We start from the raw sequence: 16,903 nt of genomic DNA, 5'->3' as shown, positions 1-16,903 counted from the left end.
CCGCTAAAAAATTTTTAAGCTGCTTAACGCTCGAGTTGAATTTGCTCGAGTAGCGTGGCCGCGATTTCGAAATATTAAGCGATAACTTTGGCATTTCCCGATAATGCGGCATGTCGATCTGCGCCGGAGCCCGGATCAATAAATCAATATTCACGATATTAATATCGCGAGATAATAACAATGGTAACACAAGCATCTGAAATTCTTCGTATGGGAATCTATGCGCCGGACGAAAAGCGAACGCGAGTAAATTAGAGGCTCGCTCGACGGTCATTCGATTAATCGGTTCGCGTTTTTTCGTAAGAAGATACTCAGTCATATTGATCCTGTCGACTCGTATACTATATCGCGTCGTTTGAGCGATCAAACTAGAGCCGGTACGTCGCCCTCAATTTGGTTAACCGTGAATCCTGTGACAAGATCGTCTCGATCCGGCAAGACTACGTGTAGCTATGCGATACCGTGGAATACCCGAAGTACCTGACGTTGACCACCGGCCGGGGCCACGATAGTATGCCGGACAAGAATCCGATCTGGTGTCCGCAGGCACTCTCATAGTTTACGTGCTCTCGTTCTTCGATGCTGATCTCCGCCGAGCCAGGAGACGTACGCGCCTACCCGCCACCGTTTGCCTCGTCGTCATCGATTAATAGCCTTCGCAGAATTTTCATCGTGAATCCGATCCTCCGTGTCGCGATGGCGGCGTCGAAGCGCAGCGCCGGACTTTGCGCGACGTACCAAACGATCGGCGATGTTTCAATATTGTTTTTTAGTGAGAATAAATTGAAAGAATTTTTCAGTTTGAGGTATTAAGTTAATATTTATACATATAAACCAATATCTCTTAATATTTATTATTAAACTGACCAGCTAATTTCGAGCGTATATCTGTGATAATGTTTTAATTGTTGTTTTTCTTACATTATACGTATGGTATATCCTTAAACTATTGCAATCATCACTCATGTATTGTTAATTTTTATTATTCGTTATTATTCGAGTTATTATTCGATTAAACTGAGTTTTTACGAATTACATTAATATATCCGAGCAGCATCAAAGTAGTAAATTCTTCTGCATGGAGCGCGCGAAATTTATAGAAGATTCCAACCTGTCGTATTATACGCTTTCTTGAAAGAGATTTTATTATCTGGATTTTTCGCGCTGTTCTCGAAGAGATCGAGAGTAAGAGACGAAGTAAAGGGACTCACTTAGCGTCATCTTGAACGTCCTGGCGGCTTCGGTGACGCTGATCAATCCGTTGCAGGCGGCATCCGAGCTCTGCGCGAGGTTCCACGTGTTGTTCGACGGATTTGTGTAAATAAAGCATCTGTAGCTCTCCTCGTCGTTTGTTTTACGATCGCTGTGCAAACGCGCGACCATGTAATTTGTGCTGCCCTCCCTCCAATGAGCCAGACACTCCAATTCTACGTCTAGAAAAACAAACCGTTACAACTGCAAATTGGCGTGTATCCAATAATAACCGTTATTTTTTGTTTTTATTTTATCAAGATACACCGGCTCTCGCGACCCGACGAAGTTGATAGCGGATATATTTGTTGGACGGAGAACGCAAACTGTAATACGTTAAAGTACCAGTTGACGGGACGTACACATACGTACACGCACATGCATCCGCCGTGATGTATCAAAGCGAATGAAAATTTGGTCGTGATTTTGCCTATATGAGCCTATTAGTAACAGAGCCGTAAATAGAAGTTTATTACTATTGTGCCCGGACAAAGCTATCTGCAGAAGTTATAAACGACAGTAAACGATATATATGAATGTTCATGAAAACACATTATACCATCACATGCGGCCGAAACGCATGTGTGCAATATGCGGTATCTATTTATTCGCGCGCGTGCGCGCGCGGGGGAGATACAGGCGATCGGCCACGGGCCGATGATAATTGCACAAAATCGTTTGGACAAGCCCGGCAACAAATGATAATTGACAAGGCCATTAATCATTCATTCCGCAGCCGCGAGCTTTATTGACCGTTACAGGCCTTGCGCGTCGTGTTAATTAATGTCAAACCGGATGTTAACGTCACCGCGGGAGAGCCCGTTATATAATTCCTTTTTACGCTCGGTGCGCTTATCGGCGCGACGACAGGACGACGGAACACTTATTATCTCGCGCGTAATTTGATCGATCTCGACCGTGATAATTGAAGCCGCTATAGTATTATATTTACCGCCCGCGACAGTTGAGACTGCCTCCCGGAAGTTTTACTGTGTAATTTCCTTGACAAACATGTTAAAAAATCGTGAGAAATTTCAAACGATCTAGGTAATCGCAAAATTCGTAAAAATGGAAATGAAAGGAAGCTCGATGATAGTAAGACTACGAATTGAAATTTTGATACGACACTCACACGACGCACTACGCAATCGATATATGAATATATGTATATCAGACACTCCGCTTTATAATTATAGACTCCAGCGATACGAATTAATTATGGCCCAATAACAAAATGTCACTAGGTGGTGATTGAACTGGCATGTTGCATAATTCATAATTGTTCAGGTATTCATTCGACAAATTGTGAGCGTATGCAAACAGGTGTAATACAATTGCCGCGTAAATGGATATTACACAATGTAGCCTGGTGCAACAATATCATTTTACTCGTATGTATTGCACAGCATCTGACTATCGCGTAATGTATTGTGACACAGTCAAAAAATGTAGTAGGAGAGAAATGTCACAAAACGATTAATCTGTACAATCGTTCATTTATTTACGTAATGTTAGCACAAGAATATAAAACAGAATACTTGATTCCCTCAACCATGAATAACTATAGGTTCTTGATTCCGCCTGTTTATAATTCCTTTTTATTTCTACCGTTCAAAACGAATGATCATTTGCATAACAATCATATTTTTTCCAGAATACTCAACTGTATTTACGCAAAATGTGAATTTGAGTATTCTCACTAAAAAGTAAACCTCCTTTTCAGAAACAGATTTTCGAAACTTGAATAATCCGAGCAAGCAACTGATGTTGATATTTGTTCCATTAATGCAAGGTATGAGTTTGTTAGTGGTGTATAATGCGATAAGTAGTATAATCGTAAAGAGAGACAGAGAGAGTAGGTACCGACCGACGCTTTCAGACGAATGAACGTTGGCGCACGCTTGATAGCGCAGAAGCAGACGCGATTCCTGCGTGCACGCTTCCGCCCGTGACCGCGGCGAATTGCACTCGCCCTCGCCCTGGCTGTACGTGAACTCCAACGGACCCTTAATGGGACAGGGCAGCGGCGCAGCACCGGTGCGAAACAGAGAGACCAGAGTGGCGTCGCTGGTCAACAGGCTGCATTTGGACGGCAGACTCGGTGCCGGTGACTCGTTCGTGCAATAAGCTGGTAACAATAGCGAGACGTAATGTTGCAACGCTTTTTGATCAACATAAAGATGAGAATAATGATACTTTAATTATTTGAGCACGTGCCAAGTCTGAAAAAAGAATTACGAAGCAGGACAGCAATCACGAGACGAGACAAAGAGAGACACGTGGATGAAAATAGATAGGGATTTCTGTTCCATTCTAGAAATTTTTACTTACGGAATAATGCGGAATGCAATTAAATAAGAAAATGCAAAAGGAGAAACAGTGAAATAATGTAAGATGATATTTTACAGGAACAAAGAGGACGCAAAGATTATAATGAGATTAAGCGAATCGTAAGTTTTTATGACGCTCCAGATTAAGAAGCTGCGCTAATCATCTTCTTGAAGGTATGAACAGATTTTCGTTTCGAAAGCTGATTAATGATTTTCATATCTTACTTTCTTTGTATTGCAGCACATTGGCATGTTGCGCGTGCATCACGATGCACCGGTAGCATTTATCCTTCCTGAAACGCAAACGGAAAAAAACGATTTATAATGTTTCGTGTTACTCGATAAAACACATAGATTTCGTATACAGAGTTTCGTATATACATGTATTTTTGTGTATAGCGTTCATATAGTTTTTGTTTAAAGGATTACAGATTACTACATATACAATTTTTCGGTTTTATATTTTCGCGCGAGACATCGTTCGTCCAAAATGTTTTATTCCCGATGCATCGTATAAACATCATCCATTCACGCCATTTACGAATTAAAATCAGCAATAATGAAATCTGGCGTATGTATATCGCAGCAGCGTATTTGATCCACAAGCCGTTCTTTTATTAAATAAATCCATCTATTGAAAACGCGTTCTGGAAGAAACCTCGCTGTTCATCGAATAACAACATTCAAATATTTGAAAAAATTACAAGGAGATTTCTTTACGCTGTTTCAATGATTTTCACGAAAATGAATGATTTATTATACATTACAGTTATAAAATTACCACTGTGGATGCGCGGCAAATCTCGTCGGACAGGTATTGGATGAGATTTATATAATACGACTGTCTACACGAGAAAAGAGAACTCATTTCGAAAATTAAATTAAAATTACAAAAAAACGGGGAAGCAGAAAAGAATTTATTCAACGTGATAACTTCGATCGACTTGCGTTTCAAATACAAATTGTGCGAGGTCGCGCTCACGCCCGCCGCCGTTCCTCATCGTTGACTATATTTACGTTGATTTCCACTCTGGAAAAAGGTATGAACCATCGCGGGTCCGCCTATTTGAATATCGCGTAAATTTACAAACCAAATATCGAAGTAATTTCTGTCGCGCAGCGGCGCCATGGCGGCCGCGCTCGCGAATTTCGCCATCGCATCTGCACGGCACCGAATCCGACGATTTCGCCGATTATCAGTCCTTTTCAGAATGCGCCGTTAAAGCGGATTAATATCGTTACAACCCGACGCTCCCCCGACGGTGTGCATAGTAGCAGATGCACCGGCAGCGATAGTAGCCGGAAACTATATCGGACTGACAGCCGGGAACAAAGGTAAACTTCGACTTAAGCCACCGAGAGGGAGGTAAAAGGGCGGGCCGAGAACGCGAGGAAAGCGGGAAGCAGCGGAGAAGCTGCGGGAGATGGTAAGTTGCAGACCCGAGCTGAGTAAGCAAGGTGCCAACTAGTAAGGACACAAGACAAGCTCCGAAAGTTTTAAGTAGTTACGCGATACTATTCGTTGGACTTCCCTACACCCTCCTTTCTCTCTCGCTCTTTCTCTTTCTCTTTCTGCTGTCTCTCCTTATCTTTCACTATTATCTACATTTGTCTCTTGGCTCATAGCACAAATGTCCGTTGCACGCGTGCCTCGACGTCGCGTTCGCTCCATTAACGTTCGATGAACCCGATCCGTTTTGCGATAAAAGAGTGGCGATTTCAGTTAAAGTTGCTAGTTCGCGAGTTTTAAATAGTTTCGAGTGAACGAAGCAATCTCCGTACTGGTGGCGAGCACGCGCAAACGTTTCGCGCGAACTCGCGCTTGCCGTGATCCGCAAAGTTGAGAGAGAGAGTTTGCGCGCCATCGAAAGCTTCGCGCGTCTCCGAAAATGGTTCTGGCCGGACGTTGCCCCGCGTTGATCGCATTCGACTATCCACGATGCGGGACGGACCACAATGGGTACTGGCGACCTGGAAACGCGGCCGGGTCACGGCTGAACGCGGACGTTGGATGTCCCTTTGTCTGAGAAGCGGGACGCTTTTGCGTCGATGGGACTCGTCCCGGCGGAGAATCGTTTCGCTCGCTCTTCACTTCAGGTTCTTGGCCGTTTTAACAACTTTTGCTCTGTTCCTCCCTTTTAACAACTTTTGCGGCCTCTTCTCGCGCGCGAAGTGATCGACCGCGTCGCGTTTCCGCGTAATTATAAATTTCGTCCTCTGCTACGGTGCCGCGACTCTCAAAGACGCGTATAATACATCGTCTTTCTGCTTTCTTTCCAAATACTCAAACGTGCTTAACCGCGCTGTTCCACCTGCGCCACGAGTTTCTCTTTCTTTGATGAGCTGTTTTTACAGCAGCGATCTTATACCGTCACTGCTCACGTAGCGATGAGAATTTTCTTTGGCCTGAGATGTCCGCACTTCTTGCTACTCGTTGAGAATTATTCGACTTCTTCTCTCTCAGAATTTTAATCCACATTTAATTATCAACGCATTCCACGTTAAATATGCAAACGGTAATCATTAATGTAACAAATATACATACTTTCCCGAACAAGTCGCGTACAAGTCAAGTTAACGTGTGTGTTAATGAGCACACACATATATCGTACGTACGTATCGCTCACCGTAAACCGTCTTGATTCCTCCGCTTGATCGGTCACGCCGCTCGTTTCCTGCCGGACGTATTTACTTAAGCCGAATCGGTTTACGTTAAGTCGAGTATTCGCATTTTAACGAGAGAGCCGCCGTTAAAGTCACCCTTCACCGACCCTCGACAATTCTGATGCTTCATCGCTCGATGAACTTCGCACTAATAACGCGAAACGAGACAAGACCACGAGGGCCCAGACGAGACGAGGGATCATGGGGGTGATTGTTCTCGTTCTTCCTGTCATTTCGCTGAATATATAATACCTACGTTTGTATATCCAATCCATCGTGATTCTTTCATCACGTGTGAGTTATTAATAAATTATTAGCGCGGGAAGTATTGGGGAATTAAACGACGATTTCAAATTCGAAATTGATCTTGTGCGCGTATTACGCGATTCGCGAATAGGAAAATTTCGACTGGCGCCCAATAATCTATTGGATTTTATCGTTACCTTGCATCACGCATTATGAATGTATCTCGATTATATTAATTTACACGTAGACTTTTTGTTTGCGTGCACGCGAATTGTTTTGTGTAACGTTCCCGCATAATCCGCTCGTCGAATCACGCTTCGCTCGTGTCCTCCTAATCCGATCGCTAGCTTGCATCCGCTGACGAATATTTCAGAATACAAATTCGACGGATATTTCGCTGTAATATTCCATTTTTGATATCTTGCATAATCGTCTGTGAAGCGTAATCCACGTGCTATTCGGTTTCGTTCACATCGGATTACATCGCGAGCCGTGAACATTGCAGCACGATAACGGCAAGTAATTTTTTATCTCATTATTCTGTAGAGACGAAAACGCGCGGGAACCGTGCTCCAGCTCAAACTTGCACGTAAATTTCTTTCTGGTAAAAGCAAAGAGAGAATACTCGGGGAAGATGCGCGGGACAATTCGAGAACGACTTGAAGAAAACGGTTCACAGAAACGAAATATCTTGATGCATCGTTACACAAAAGACAATGACGATAAAAATGCAGCGAAGACGTTTTTGCGGCCGCAAATACACGGTACCGAGATCCAGATTGCCGATCGCACGGCAACGATACTGTTTGCATTGTCTAATAGCGGGATAGCGTGCGAAGGGTGCGCGCTACCCTCAGTTTTACCCTTCCGTTCTCTCTCTCTCTCTCTCTCTCTCTCTCTCTTTCTCTCTCTCTGTCTGTCTGTCTCGAATGGCGTCTGACACCGTCTCGCTCACCTAAACCCGTTTCCCGTTTCCCGGGACATGGTTTATTGATTTCTCTAGTGCGTAAATACGTGGCATGGTCCTCCGTGGTCTGCGCTAACGATGCCCATGAGAGAGAAAGAGAGAGAGAGAGAGAGAGAGAGAGGAGGTGAAGAGAGCGTCGCGACGCGTACGTGAGTGGACCGAGGTCGAAAGTGACGCTTTCATAAATTATCGTTCGGCCGCGGTGTCCCGGTCGAGTGTGGCGAACTTTTTAACCGTGCTGTTACGACCATTATCCACAAATTGTCCGCAGAAGTGGAAAACCAAACCAACCCTGGAAACGAGTCCCTCGACCATGCGAGTCTGCTTGCAACAACGATTTAAAATGAACGTTCGATTTCCCGAAAATCACTTGTTCCATGCTGCAAACCTGCAGTCTTCAAATTTATTTTAATTCGCGTCTGTTTAGTTCAATTAATATATATAAATAAATGTGAATCGATAAAATTAAGTATAAATTATATGAATGTACTATATCAACATATATTCGATAATTATAAGTTAAGTACTCTTCTTAATTAATATAATTAATATCTTATTAATTATCATTATATACTCTGATTAATTCGACAGATTCGACGCGTTATTCTATTTCTTTCACGTATATCTTTAATTTTATGATAATTATACACCACAATATTTCTATAGTTGCAGTTTGCACAAATGTATGCTCCGAGATTCCTAAAGTTCATGACTTTAGGTACTTTCCCGTATCTTGCATGCGTATTCGATACACAGCGCTACAAAACGGAGGTAAAGTTAGTAACACAATAGAAGACAATAGAAATACGAAGCGGAATGGATGTACCAGCAGTGCATAAACACCGCGAAGTGATTCTTCGCGGTAAGACGAAAGCGCAATAGCGAAAATGAACCGCGCGCAAAACAAAAGCAATCTGTTCATACATTATCACCCCGCGGTATCTGCAATGAGATCTTTTAAATGGGTTACGCCGGCGTTAACCGGATACCACGTAATTTTCACGCAGTACATTATCTAGCGGTCGTATTATCTCTCGTCCTTGCGCCGGTAATTCCCATCGCCGCATACGATATACCTCCGCGATAGTTGCGGTTCGATGGCCGTCATCAAATCTGCTATTGCAAACATAATTTAATCACATGTGTTGTTACATCAGCATGTAATTTAACTCTTTTGCTCCAAACGCCGACTATAGTCGTTATTTTTACGCTGGGAAAATTACATATATTTTTAATATGAGCTAAATCGGTGAAATAAGTAAAGAACGTGATTCTATTGCTTCCCTATGCGTAACACGAGCGGCCTACATTGCTACACCCTGTAATCGCTCGTTGGCTGATGCTATGAAAGGGTGAAAATTTCGAGTATTCCTATCACCTGAATTTAATCTTCGAATTGGGGGCGATTCGTCAATTTACGACTGTCGATGCTTATCCCGTGAAGTGCCGAGTTTGTTGGACCGACATATTTAGCGCGCAAATACAATGCGCAAACTGGCGCATCGCGATTCAACATTGCCTAGTATTATTATCGCAACCAAACGTAACGCGACGCTGTGCTTTAACAAATCTTATACGAGCGAACGCTCGTATTCCTGTCGGATTCGAACGACACGCTCGTGCACGCGAAAACAACATTATTTTGAACAATCATGTGAGTGTACGTAAATTTATAGTGTGAGGCAGATTACGAGCATCGACGGGATGACCCGGTTTACTGTACGCGCGACGCGCAGCCCGCTTTAAATGCCCGCGTATAAGGGCGCGCGCGCACCTACATACACCCCTTGCTGTTCGGGATGAAACTAAAGCCGTGAGCTTAAACTTAGGTGCCAACCAATCACGGCCGCCGAACTGACATAAAGCCAAGGCTTTGAGCTCGAATTAAATTTTAAGCGAGCTGGTAGCGTCACGCATCGGGCGTACTGCGGTGGGTTTATCAGCGCTGATAACACGAGACGGCGCGATGCTGCGAGAATAAATGCACGTGCTATCGAAGAAAATTTCTGAGGAGGTATCTCCGCGCGCGCGGAAATCTGCCGCTGAAACAACCGTAATGTAATAACAAGGAAATTGTTCTTAAAAATCAAAGTGTGAGATGAATGTCCGTTTCATTAATCGCGTAATAAAATGTATAATCTCTGGTGTAACGTAAATGTCAAAAAAATACTTGTGTGTAACGTAATTTGTTCTCGTGCAGATGATATATTTATATATCTTATATCTTATATCTTATTATAATAATCCTATTCTAAAAAAGGCGTGTTAACTTCGTGAAGTTCTTTTTTATCGAATATTGAGGCCTCTTTTCCGCGACGCTGATTGGTTCTCTCGCTTGGCTCGAACTTCGTGTGACTTGAACTTCGTGTTGCGAATGTCAGAATGTCATAGTGGCTGTCAGTGCGGTTATATTAATTTATTATTTCTTAGGAACATGAAAACGGCAGCTGCCAATTCTGTAAAATTTGTATTGATGAAACATGATGAAATAAATAACACCTTTAACGCCTTTTTTAGAATAGGATTTGTGTTATTTATTATATAATAAATAATAGATGAATATTATTATTCGAAAACATTAGTAATATTGAAAAATAACATAGCGCGCGCCTGCGGTGCTAGTAGAATAAAAAATAACGATATCAACAGCTCAAAACTAACCGGATAAAGAAAATATTTCTACGGGCTAGAACTTTTTCATTTCCGAGCTTACGGTATTTTCAATAGCAGAGAACTCTAAGCAATATAAAAAATAATGATTTGAACAACTCAGAACTGCTCGGAAAAAGAAAAAATTTCTAAGGGTAGAACTTTTTCATTTCTGAGTTTACGGTATTTTCAATAGCAGAGAACTCTAGGCAATATAAAAAATAATGATATCATCAACTCAGAACTCCTCTGAGAAGAAAAAATTTTAAACTCGAGAACTTTTTCATTTCTGAATTTACGGTATTTTCAATAGCAGAGAACTCTAGGCAATATAATAAATAATGATATCATCAACTCAGAACTTCTCGGAAAAAAAAATTTCTACGGGCTATAACTTTTTCATTTCCGAGTTTACGGTATTTTCAATAGCAGAGAACTCTAGGCAATATGCCAATTAATAATATAAACATCTCAGAACTCCTCGGAAAAAGAAAAAACTTTTTTTAAAAATAATAGATGAATATTATTATTCGAAAACATTATTAACATTGAAAAATAAAATAGCGCGCGCCTGTGTTGTACTAGTATTATATAAACGTCGATAATGATAAAATCGCTAGTGTTTGTCATAAATTCGTCGCAGCCGAGGAGATTCTACGGAGCACCGTAGTAATGAGCTTGACTATCCTCGTTGGAGCGTGAACTTGCGCGAAGAAATAATCAAGTAACAAAATCGCGAATCTACGACTTTGCACGGTGACTTTACCAGGCCGTTCCTCGTCGTGGAAAGCGGAAACTTTTTCACGGAGCTCAAGACGTTACGAAAAAGTTCTGGCATTTACGAGGAGTTCTGAGACAGAATGTGAGTCATGTCGATCAAAGGCGCACAATTGAGGATACCCCCGACGCCGGCACATGGCTGGAGAACGCTTTCGAAAATTGATGCGCTCGTTCGTCGAAAAAAGAAAATTTATTCCAGTACTTCTCCCCGTAACGTCTCTCGATCATCCCGAAAGTTCATGCAACGTGCACAAACACGGAGGCACACGTACGTGAAATTCAGAACTCTAGCGCTGTTTAAACACTGTGACCCAGCTGATAAAATTCTACATTTTCGTAATACTGATTCAACAGAGTAATACAACTGGCAAAACATTATTGCGTGCCCCACGGAATTAGAGGAATGTTTAAATATGCACGCCAGAAACTCAATTAAAATTAAATGCTTTACGAATTTGCAGCGAGAATCGCAAGTCACCGGTATCTCACGCCACAGAATTCGTGTAGATCTCTTCGCGGAATTCCCAAAACTGAAATCTCACGAAAAGAGAAAACGCAGCTCAGTGATCCGGCGTAATGTAATATTTTAATCATAATGACGTGGCGGATTTGTTTAGAAAAGAATTGTAAGAGACGTATGCGGCTGTTGTAAACGCATCTGAATTTGTAACCACGTACACGTTAAGCCCGCGGGAGCTCAGCGGCAAAACAAATTCGCGCTTTCAGCCCTGTATATTATCTGACGCGTTCGCTAAAACGTGAATTTATTCCCGGCCGGACGAGATGAAAAAAGAAGTTACTCGCTTCCTTGTTTCCGCCGTAAATAATGCAATTGTGTATCTGATGTTTCCGTGTCTGTGAATTACAATTTTTCTTTTCTTCTTTTGTTCTCTCCTTTTTTTGAGACGCAGGAAGGAACTATAACTTTTTGAAGCAGGTAAAAACGATTACGTGAGCAATACATTTCTGCGCGAGCACGACCGCCATTTATTAAATGCGGCCGGACAAGCCCGCGTTCATATAATGCTCTTTCGCATTTTTTTCTGCTAAAACAAATTTCGCACGTAGGCTCGCTCGTTCAAATAAAAGCCAGCCGAACATAAAGGACCACTAGTTTTGGCTGGTTCTACTGGCCGACATTCTCATCCACTTGTATTATAAAATTTAGGAACGATTTTAGAAGAATTGAAAGAGCGTTAACAGGTACATGCGCTCCCACTCGTGTACACGTCGGATCGATGTAAATTTATCGCGATTTTTCTAAAACAACAGAATTTCAGTTTGTATTAAATCGAGGATAAAAGAATTTCAGTTCTACTGTATCTTTTCGTTTTTATTACATATACAATCAATTACAGAAAACAGAATATGGAGAGAGTTATAATATTTATCAAACAATTAGATTTTGATATTGATTGACAACAATTAGAGATTGACGTTGACTAATCACGGACGGTTTAATCGAATCTCCTTTACTGTCCGGATCGAAGTATTGTGTATCACACATACAATTTAGGTAACTACGACTATAAATGACAGTCCACGTGGCCGGGACCAAAAGCCATTTCGAGTCGCGCAGCTTCTCTCGCAGTTTCTCTTGCAATACGAGATCAATGGAAAAGTAAATACGGCAAATGCCGAACGCGTGGCATTCGAAAATACCGGGGACATGTAGTCTGGGTTGGTCATCGTTGATCAAACGTCCGGCGACCTCGTTCGTCAAGATCTCACTAAATCATGAGTACCGGAACTCGAATCGAATGTCGGCGCACTCCGTGTTTCCGGTGCGCGTGTACGCGCGACTCCGCGTCGCAATTCGGGTAAAATAGAACCAGGAAAAAATACAGAAAGAGAGGGAAAACGTGAAGAAGAGAAAGAGGAAGAGAGACAGAGAGGGAGAGGAAGAGAGACAGAGAGGGAGAGGAAGAGGGAGAAAGAGAGAGAGAGAGAGAAAGAGAGAGAGGTAGGTTTAGTATCACGGTTGCCGCGTGCACAATTTGGAAACCCGATATCTCAGCCGCGGACGTGGTTGTAACGCCGAAAACCTATTACGTTACAAAGCCGCGTCGTATGCGAAACTGAAATAATTCACGCGCGAGTCGACGCGACAGCCCGCCGAATGCGCAGCCCGCTCGACTGCATGTATTTTCGCGTACCGCTGTCTCTCCCCATCTCTTTCTCCCTCTTCCTCTCGTTGGCTGCGATTTCGAGTATCATTGACTGATCGATGAAATTCCTTTCAATACTCTGCACGCCAATACTTGCAATAGATGCGTAACGGCGTGGCGTGAGAAATCTCATGGTTACTGCGGCAGTTGTGATTCGCTCCAATCGGTTCCAATCCTACAACTGCGTTTATTCCAAGTTACCCCGTCTCGAGCGTTAGTCTAGATTCTCCAAAAATACGAATCAAGATTTTATTAAAGGTCGAAAGAGATCAAAATGTCGGCGAACGTCATCAATTATCGTATCAAGAAATAGCAGTCATTGCAAGTGTATAATTTTCTATTTCTGTGCTATTATTTAATCATTGAATAATTTCTACATGAACATTAAATTAGCTTTACTTACAGCTGCTATTATTTTGAGAACTTCATAATACATAAGAAGAACTGAGTGTCATTTGCAGTTCCTTACAATCTGAAGGATAAAGATACAGCATTCATTCAAAAATCAAGTTTGATGTATTATAATTAATTTATTTAATTTTCTCAGAATTATTTATTTCCGTTTTATTTTAATTACAAAATAATGAATTGAAATTGAAATTCAGCAAAAGCAAATGATGTAACATAATCTATTTCTTTAACGAGAGGTTGAATTTTGAAATTTTTATTGTTAAGTTTTTAATTTTAATTTTTCTTCTTTATAGAAACAAATTGTAAAAAAAATATTATATATAATTTCAAAATTATATACCAATTGTTCTCTTATTATATCATTAATTAAAGCCGCTTTTACAATTAATACTTATCCCTCTAAAAAACCTTACAAAGGTAAAAGAATACGCCAAGTACATAAAAAAGCAAAACCAAATATGATGAAATCTATAGTTAACTAGCCAAGTACCTAGAAGCAATTCAGTTTGAGGATTTGTAATTTGAAATAATACTTGGTGTGCCCGGATCGCATTGGACATGCATTCTTCTAAATTTGTACTGCCTTGAGTATTTTCACTAATGACTCGTAAATCTTTGTATTTGGTAATATTAAAATAAATACGTTTACAGTTTTGCACATTAGCGGAGTGATTATAAATATCCCTTTTCATTACTCACTCAATACAAATAATTTACACATACAGTTTACACAAAGTATAGGTAGGACGTACGTTTTAATGCAACCCGGGCACGCCAAGTATTATTTCAAATTACAAATCCTCAAACTGAATTGCTTCTAGGTACTTGGCTAGTTAACTATGAATTTCATCATATTTGGTTTTGCTTTTTTATGTACTTGGCGTATTCTTTTACCTTTGTAAGGTTTTTTAGAGAGATCTCATTACTTTTTGTAAAAAATTTTTTATATTTCATTAATTTTTAATGTTTTTATAGAAAAGTACATAAAAATAAACAATAAGGTACCGAACAATGAGAGTCACTGCATAAACATCGAGCGTTACCAAGTTCAGTGCATAGACGTCAAGCGCTAACGTATAGCTTATCTGGAATTCATATCATTTGACATGTCACATAAACTTATGATTAAACTATTTCAGGAACTAAAGCCGTAATCAAAAATCTAATGGCACTTGTATAAGATAATAGGGGTGCAAGCTTTCGGTTGCGACCACTCCAAATAAAAATGGTTCAGTCAATCCTGAAATATTGTAATTGAATGTTAGAATTGTGACGTTTCGTTCTCTTTTTCCGAAATCAGGTTCAGACTCACGTACATATGTTCGCACATACACATTCAAAGCGGTTTTGTACTTTTTTTTTCGTTGCACCACATCGACGACGACGACGACGTTGCACCACGTCAACGACGACAACGACGACGTTGCACCACGTCGATGACGATGACCACGACGACGTTGCCGTATGACGTTGCAGCACGTCGATGTGGTGCAACGTCGTCGTCGTCGTCGTCGTGCAACGGCGTCGTCGTCGTCGTGCAACGGCGTCGTCATCGTCGTTGTGCAACGTCGTCGTCGAATAAATTAAATCGTGCATGTATGAACGTATGTGTGAACGCAAGCTTGAGGGACAAAATCGCTTTGCATGTGTTTGTGCGAACATGCATACATACGTGAGTGGTCTGAATTCTATGAAAACCGAAACGTTACAGTTTTAACATAACGATTGCAATATCTCAGGATTGCCTGCACCAATTTAATTCTAATTGATCGCGTTCGAAAGCGTGCACCCATATTATATTATAAAAGTGCCGTTAGATTTTTTATTACGGCTTTAGTTCCTGAGATATTTTAATCACAAGTTTATGTGACCTGTCAAATGATGTAAATTCCGGATAAGCTACTTGGTAGCGCCTCGACGATGTCACGCCAGTGCTGTATCAAGCGGCTATTTCTCATGCGGCTATTTATTTTTTTATGTACTTGGCGTCGCGACGCTACCGCGTCGCTTGATAATTCGATACAATGGTATTTCACTATGCGACTTCCTCAAGATACTCAAAAAATTAAAACTAGAATGAGCATGTAGTATGTACATACACGAGGGGGAATTGGACCACGAGGATGAGAGAGGAAAGCTGGGAGGAAATCCGAGGATGTACACCGGCCGCAGGTATCGATGTAACGTCGAAAACCTATCATGTTACAAAGGCATGGCGTACATGGAATTGAAATAATTCACATAGTTTTGTTTTTGCGAGCACGCAAATACGCGATACACCCGATCCCTGATGTTTCTATATAATTGCGTAAAAGTATCGAAAGCGATGGGAAATGGGGGCAACAGAAATTTGGTTATGGTAAAGCTAGTTTTACAAAAACCAAAAGTAAAAATAAAAAGTAAATCGGTTTCGAAATTCAATTGAAATGCGGTTACGAACTATTGTACACTGTAGTTTGTCATTTAGCACAAAAAAATAACTTAGATACGAACAAACGAACGTAACGTTATGTAACGTAAGTGCGGAAGTCACGAGAATAATATCTTATCACAGAAATGGTCATGGAATAATGAGCGATCGCATTTTCGCGCGTTTTCGCATTAGCAGGATCGCTCACTCGCGGTGCGAACACATCATACGAATAATCCCGCGTATCGCATTTACGCACTCCGGTCTCTATGCAAAAACGCGGAAACGCGGATTCTCCTTCGGCAAGTTGTTACCGGGCGTTATGAAGTTCGCGGGTACAAAAAAAGAATCTATTAACGAGGTCGAGCCGCGCTCCCGATGGGATCATAATTAAAAAGCTTCCGCTTCCCGACTGGCTCGCTGCCGCGTTCGAGGACTAATTTCGCCGCGAGTTTTATTATATCTTCTCTCGCTCTCTTCCACCCCCATCACTGGTTTTCTCTTCTCTTGCGCGGTGCAACTCATTACGGACCTTATGCCTACACGCGCACAAATTGCTGAAAAGTTCCGCTTGGAAGAAGCGCGCGATGGAGTAACGATGTCGGGCATTAGCGAATGGAAACGCTTTTTTTGTGCAAAGAATCGATTCGCCAATTCGTCGTCCCTGTGTTTTTTTCCTGTACTGGTAGGTATTTAACTACCGTATCAAATTTTCCACCGTACCTCAAACATCGACGTTTAATATGGACGTCATATCGTCGTGATGTGCAAATAGCTGGGGAAAATATTCCGGTATTAATCGAGGCACGTATTTTAGAAATGGTCTAAACGCGATTCCACAGATCGCGCGTATTGTCATTTGATTATTTCTAAGGACATCCTATTGTTCTCTAGTTATCCTTATTACCCGTACATTTGAAATGCGGCCAGTAATATCTCGAATTTCCTGTCTGATATTATTTATTACTAATCTTCTCTTGTATAATTAGAATCACGTGGAGTGATTCCTCTCTACCGGCAGTATAAC

The 16,903-nt window shown here is 41.4% G+C and overlaps 1 protein-coding gene across 3 annotated transcripts in view; it reads right to left on the bottom strand.

The window, feature by feature from the left end:
• The window catches only part of LOC105279739, a 242,150-nt gene that overhangs the window by 33,668 nt on the left and 191,579 nt on the right, over positions 1 to 16,903 (bottom strand). For all 3 annotated transcript variants that reach the window (XM_026971817.1, XM_026971818.1, XM_011339725.3), the window contains 3 exons: positions 3,807 to 3,874; positions 3,119 to 3,379; positions 1,212 to 1,433 (listed from right to left, as the gene is read on the bottom strand). In XM_026971817.1, the coding sequence (XP_026827618.1) occupies positions 1,212 to 1,433; positions 3,119 to 3,379; positions 3,807 to 3,874 (551 nt within the window). The remainder of the gene's footprint in view (positions 1 to 1,211; positions 1,434 to 3,118; positions 3,380 to 3,806; positions 3,875 to 16,903) is intronic.

The sequence above is a fragment of the Ooceraea biroi genome, chromosome 8 (assembly GCF_003672135.1).
Source record: "Ooceraea biroi isolate clonal line C1 chromosome 8, Obir_v5.4, whole genome shotgun sequence".
In the NCBI taxonomy this organism is placed as follows: Eukaryota; Metazoa; Arthropoda; class Insecta; order Hymenoptera; family Formicidae; genus Ooceraea; species Ooceraea biroi.
Note: the sequence above shows the minus strand (reverse complement) of the source record. Positions and strands in the feature narration are given on the sequence as shown.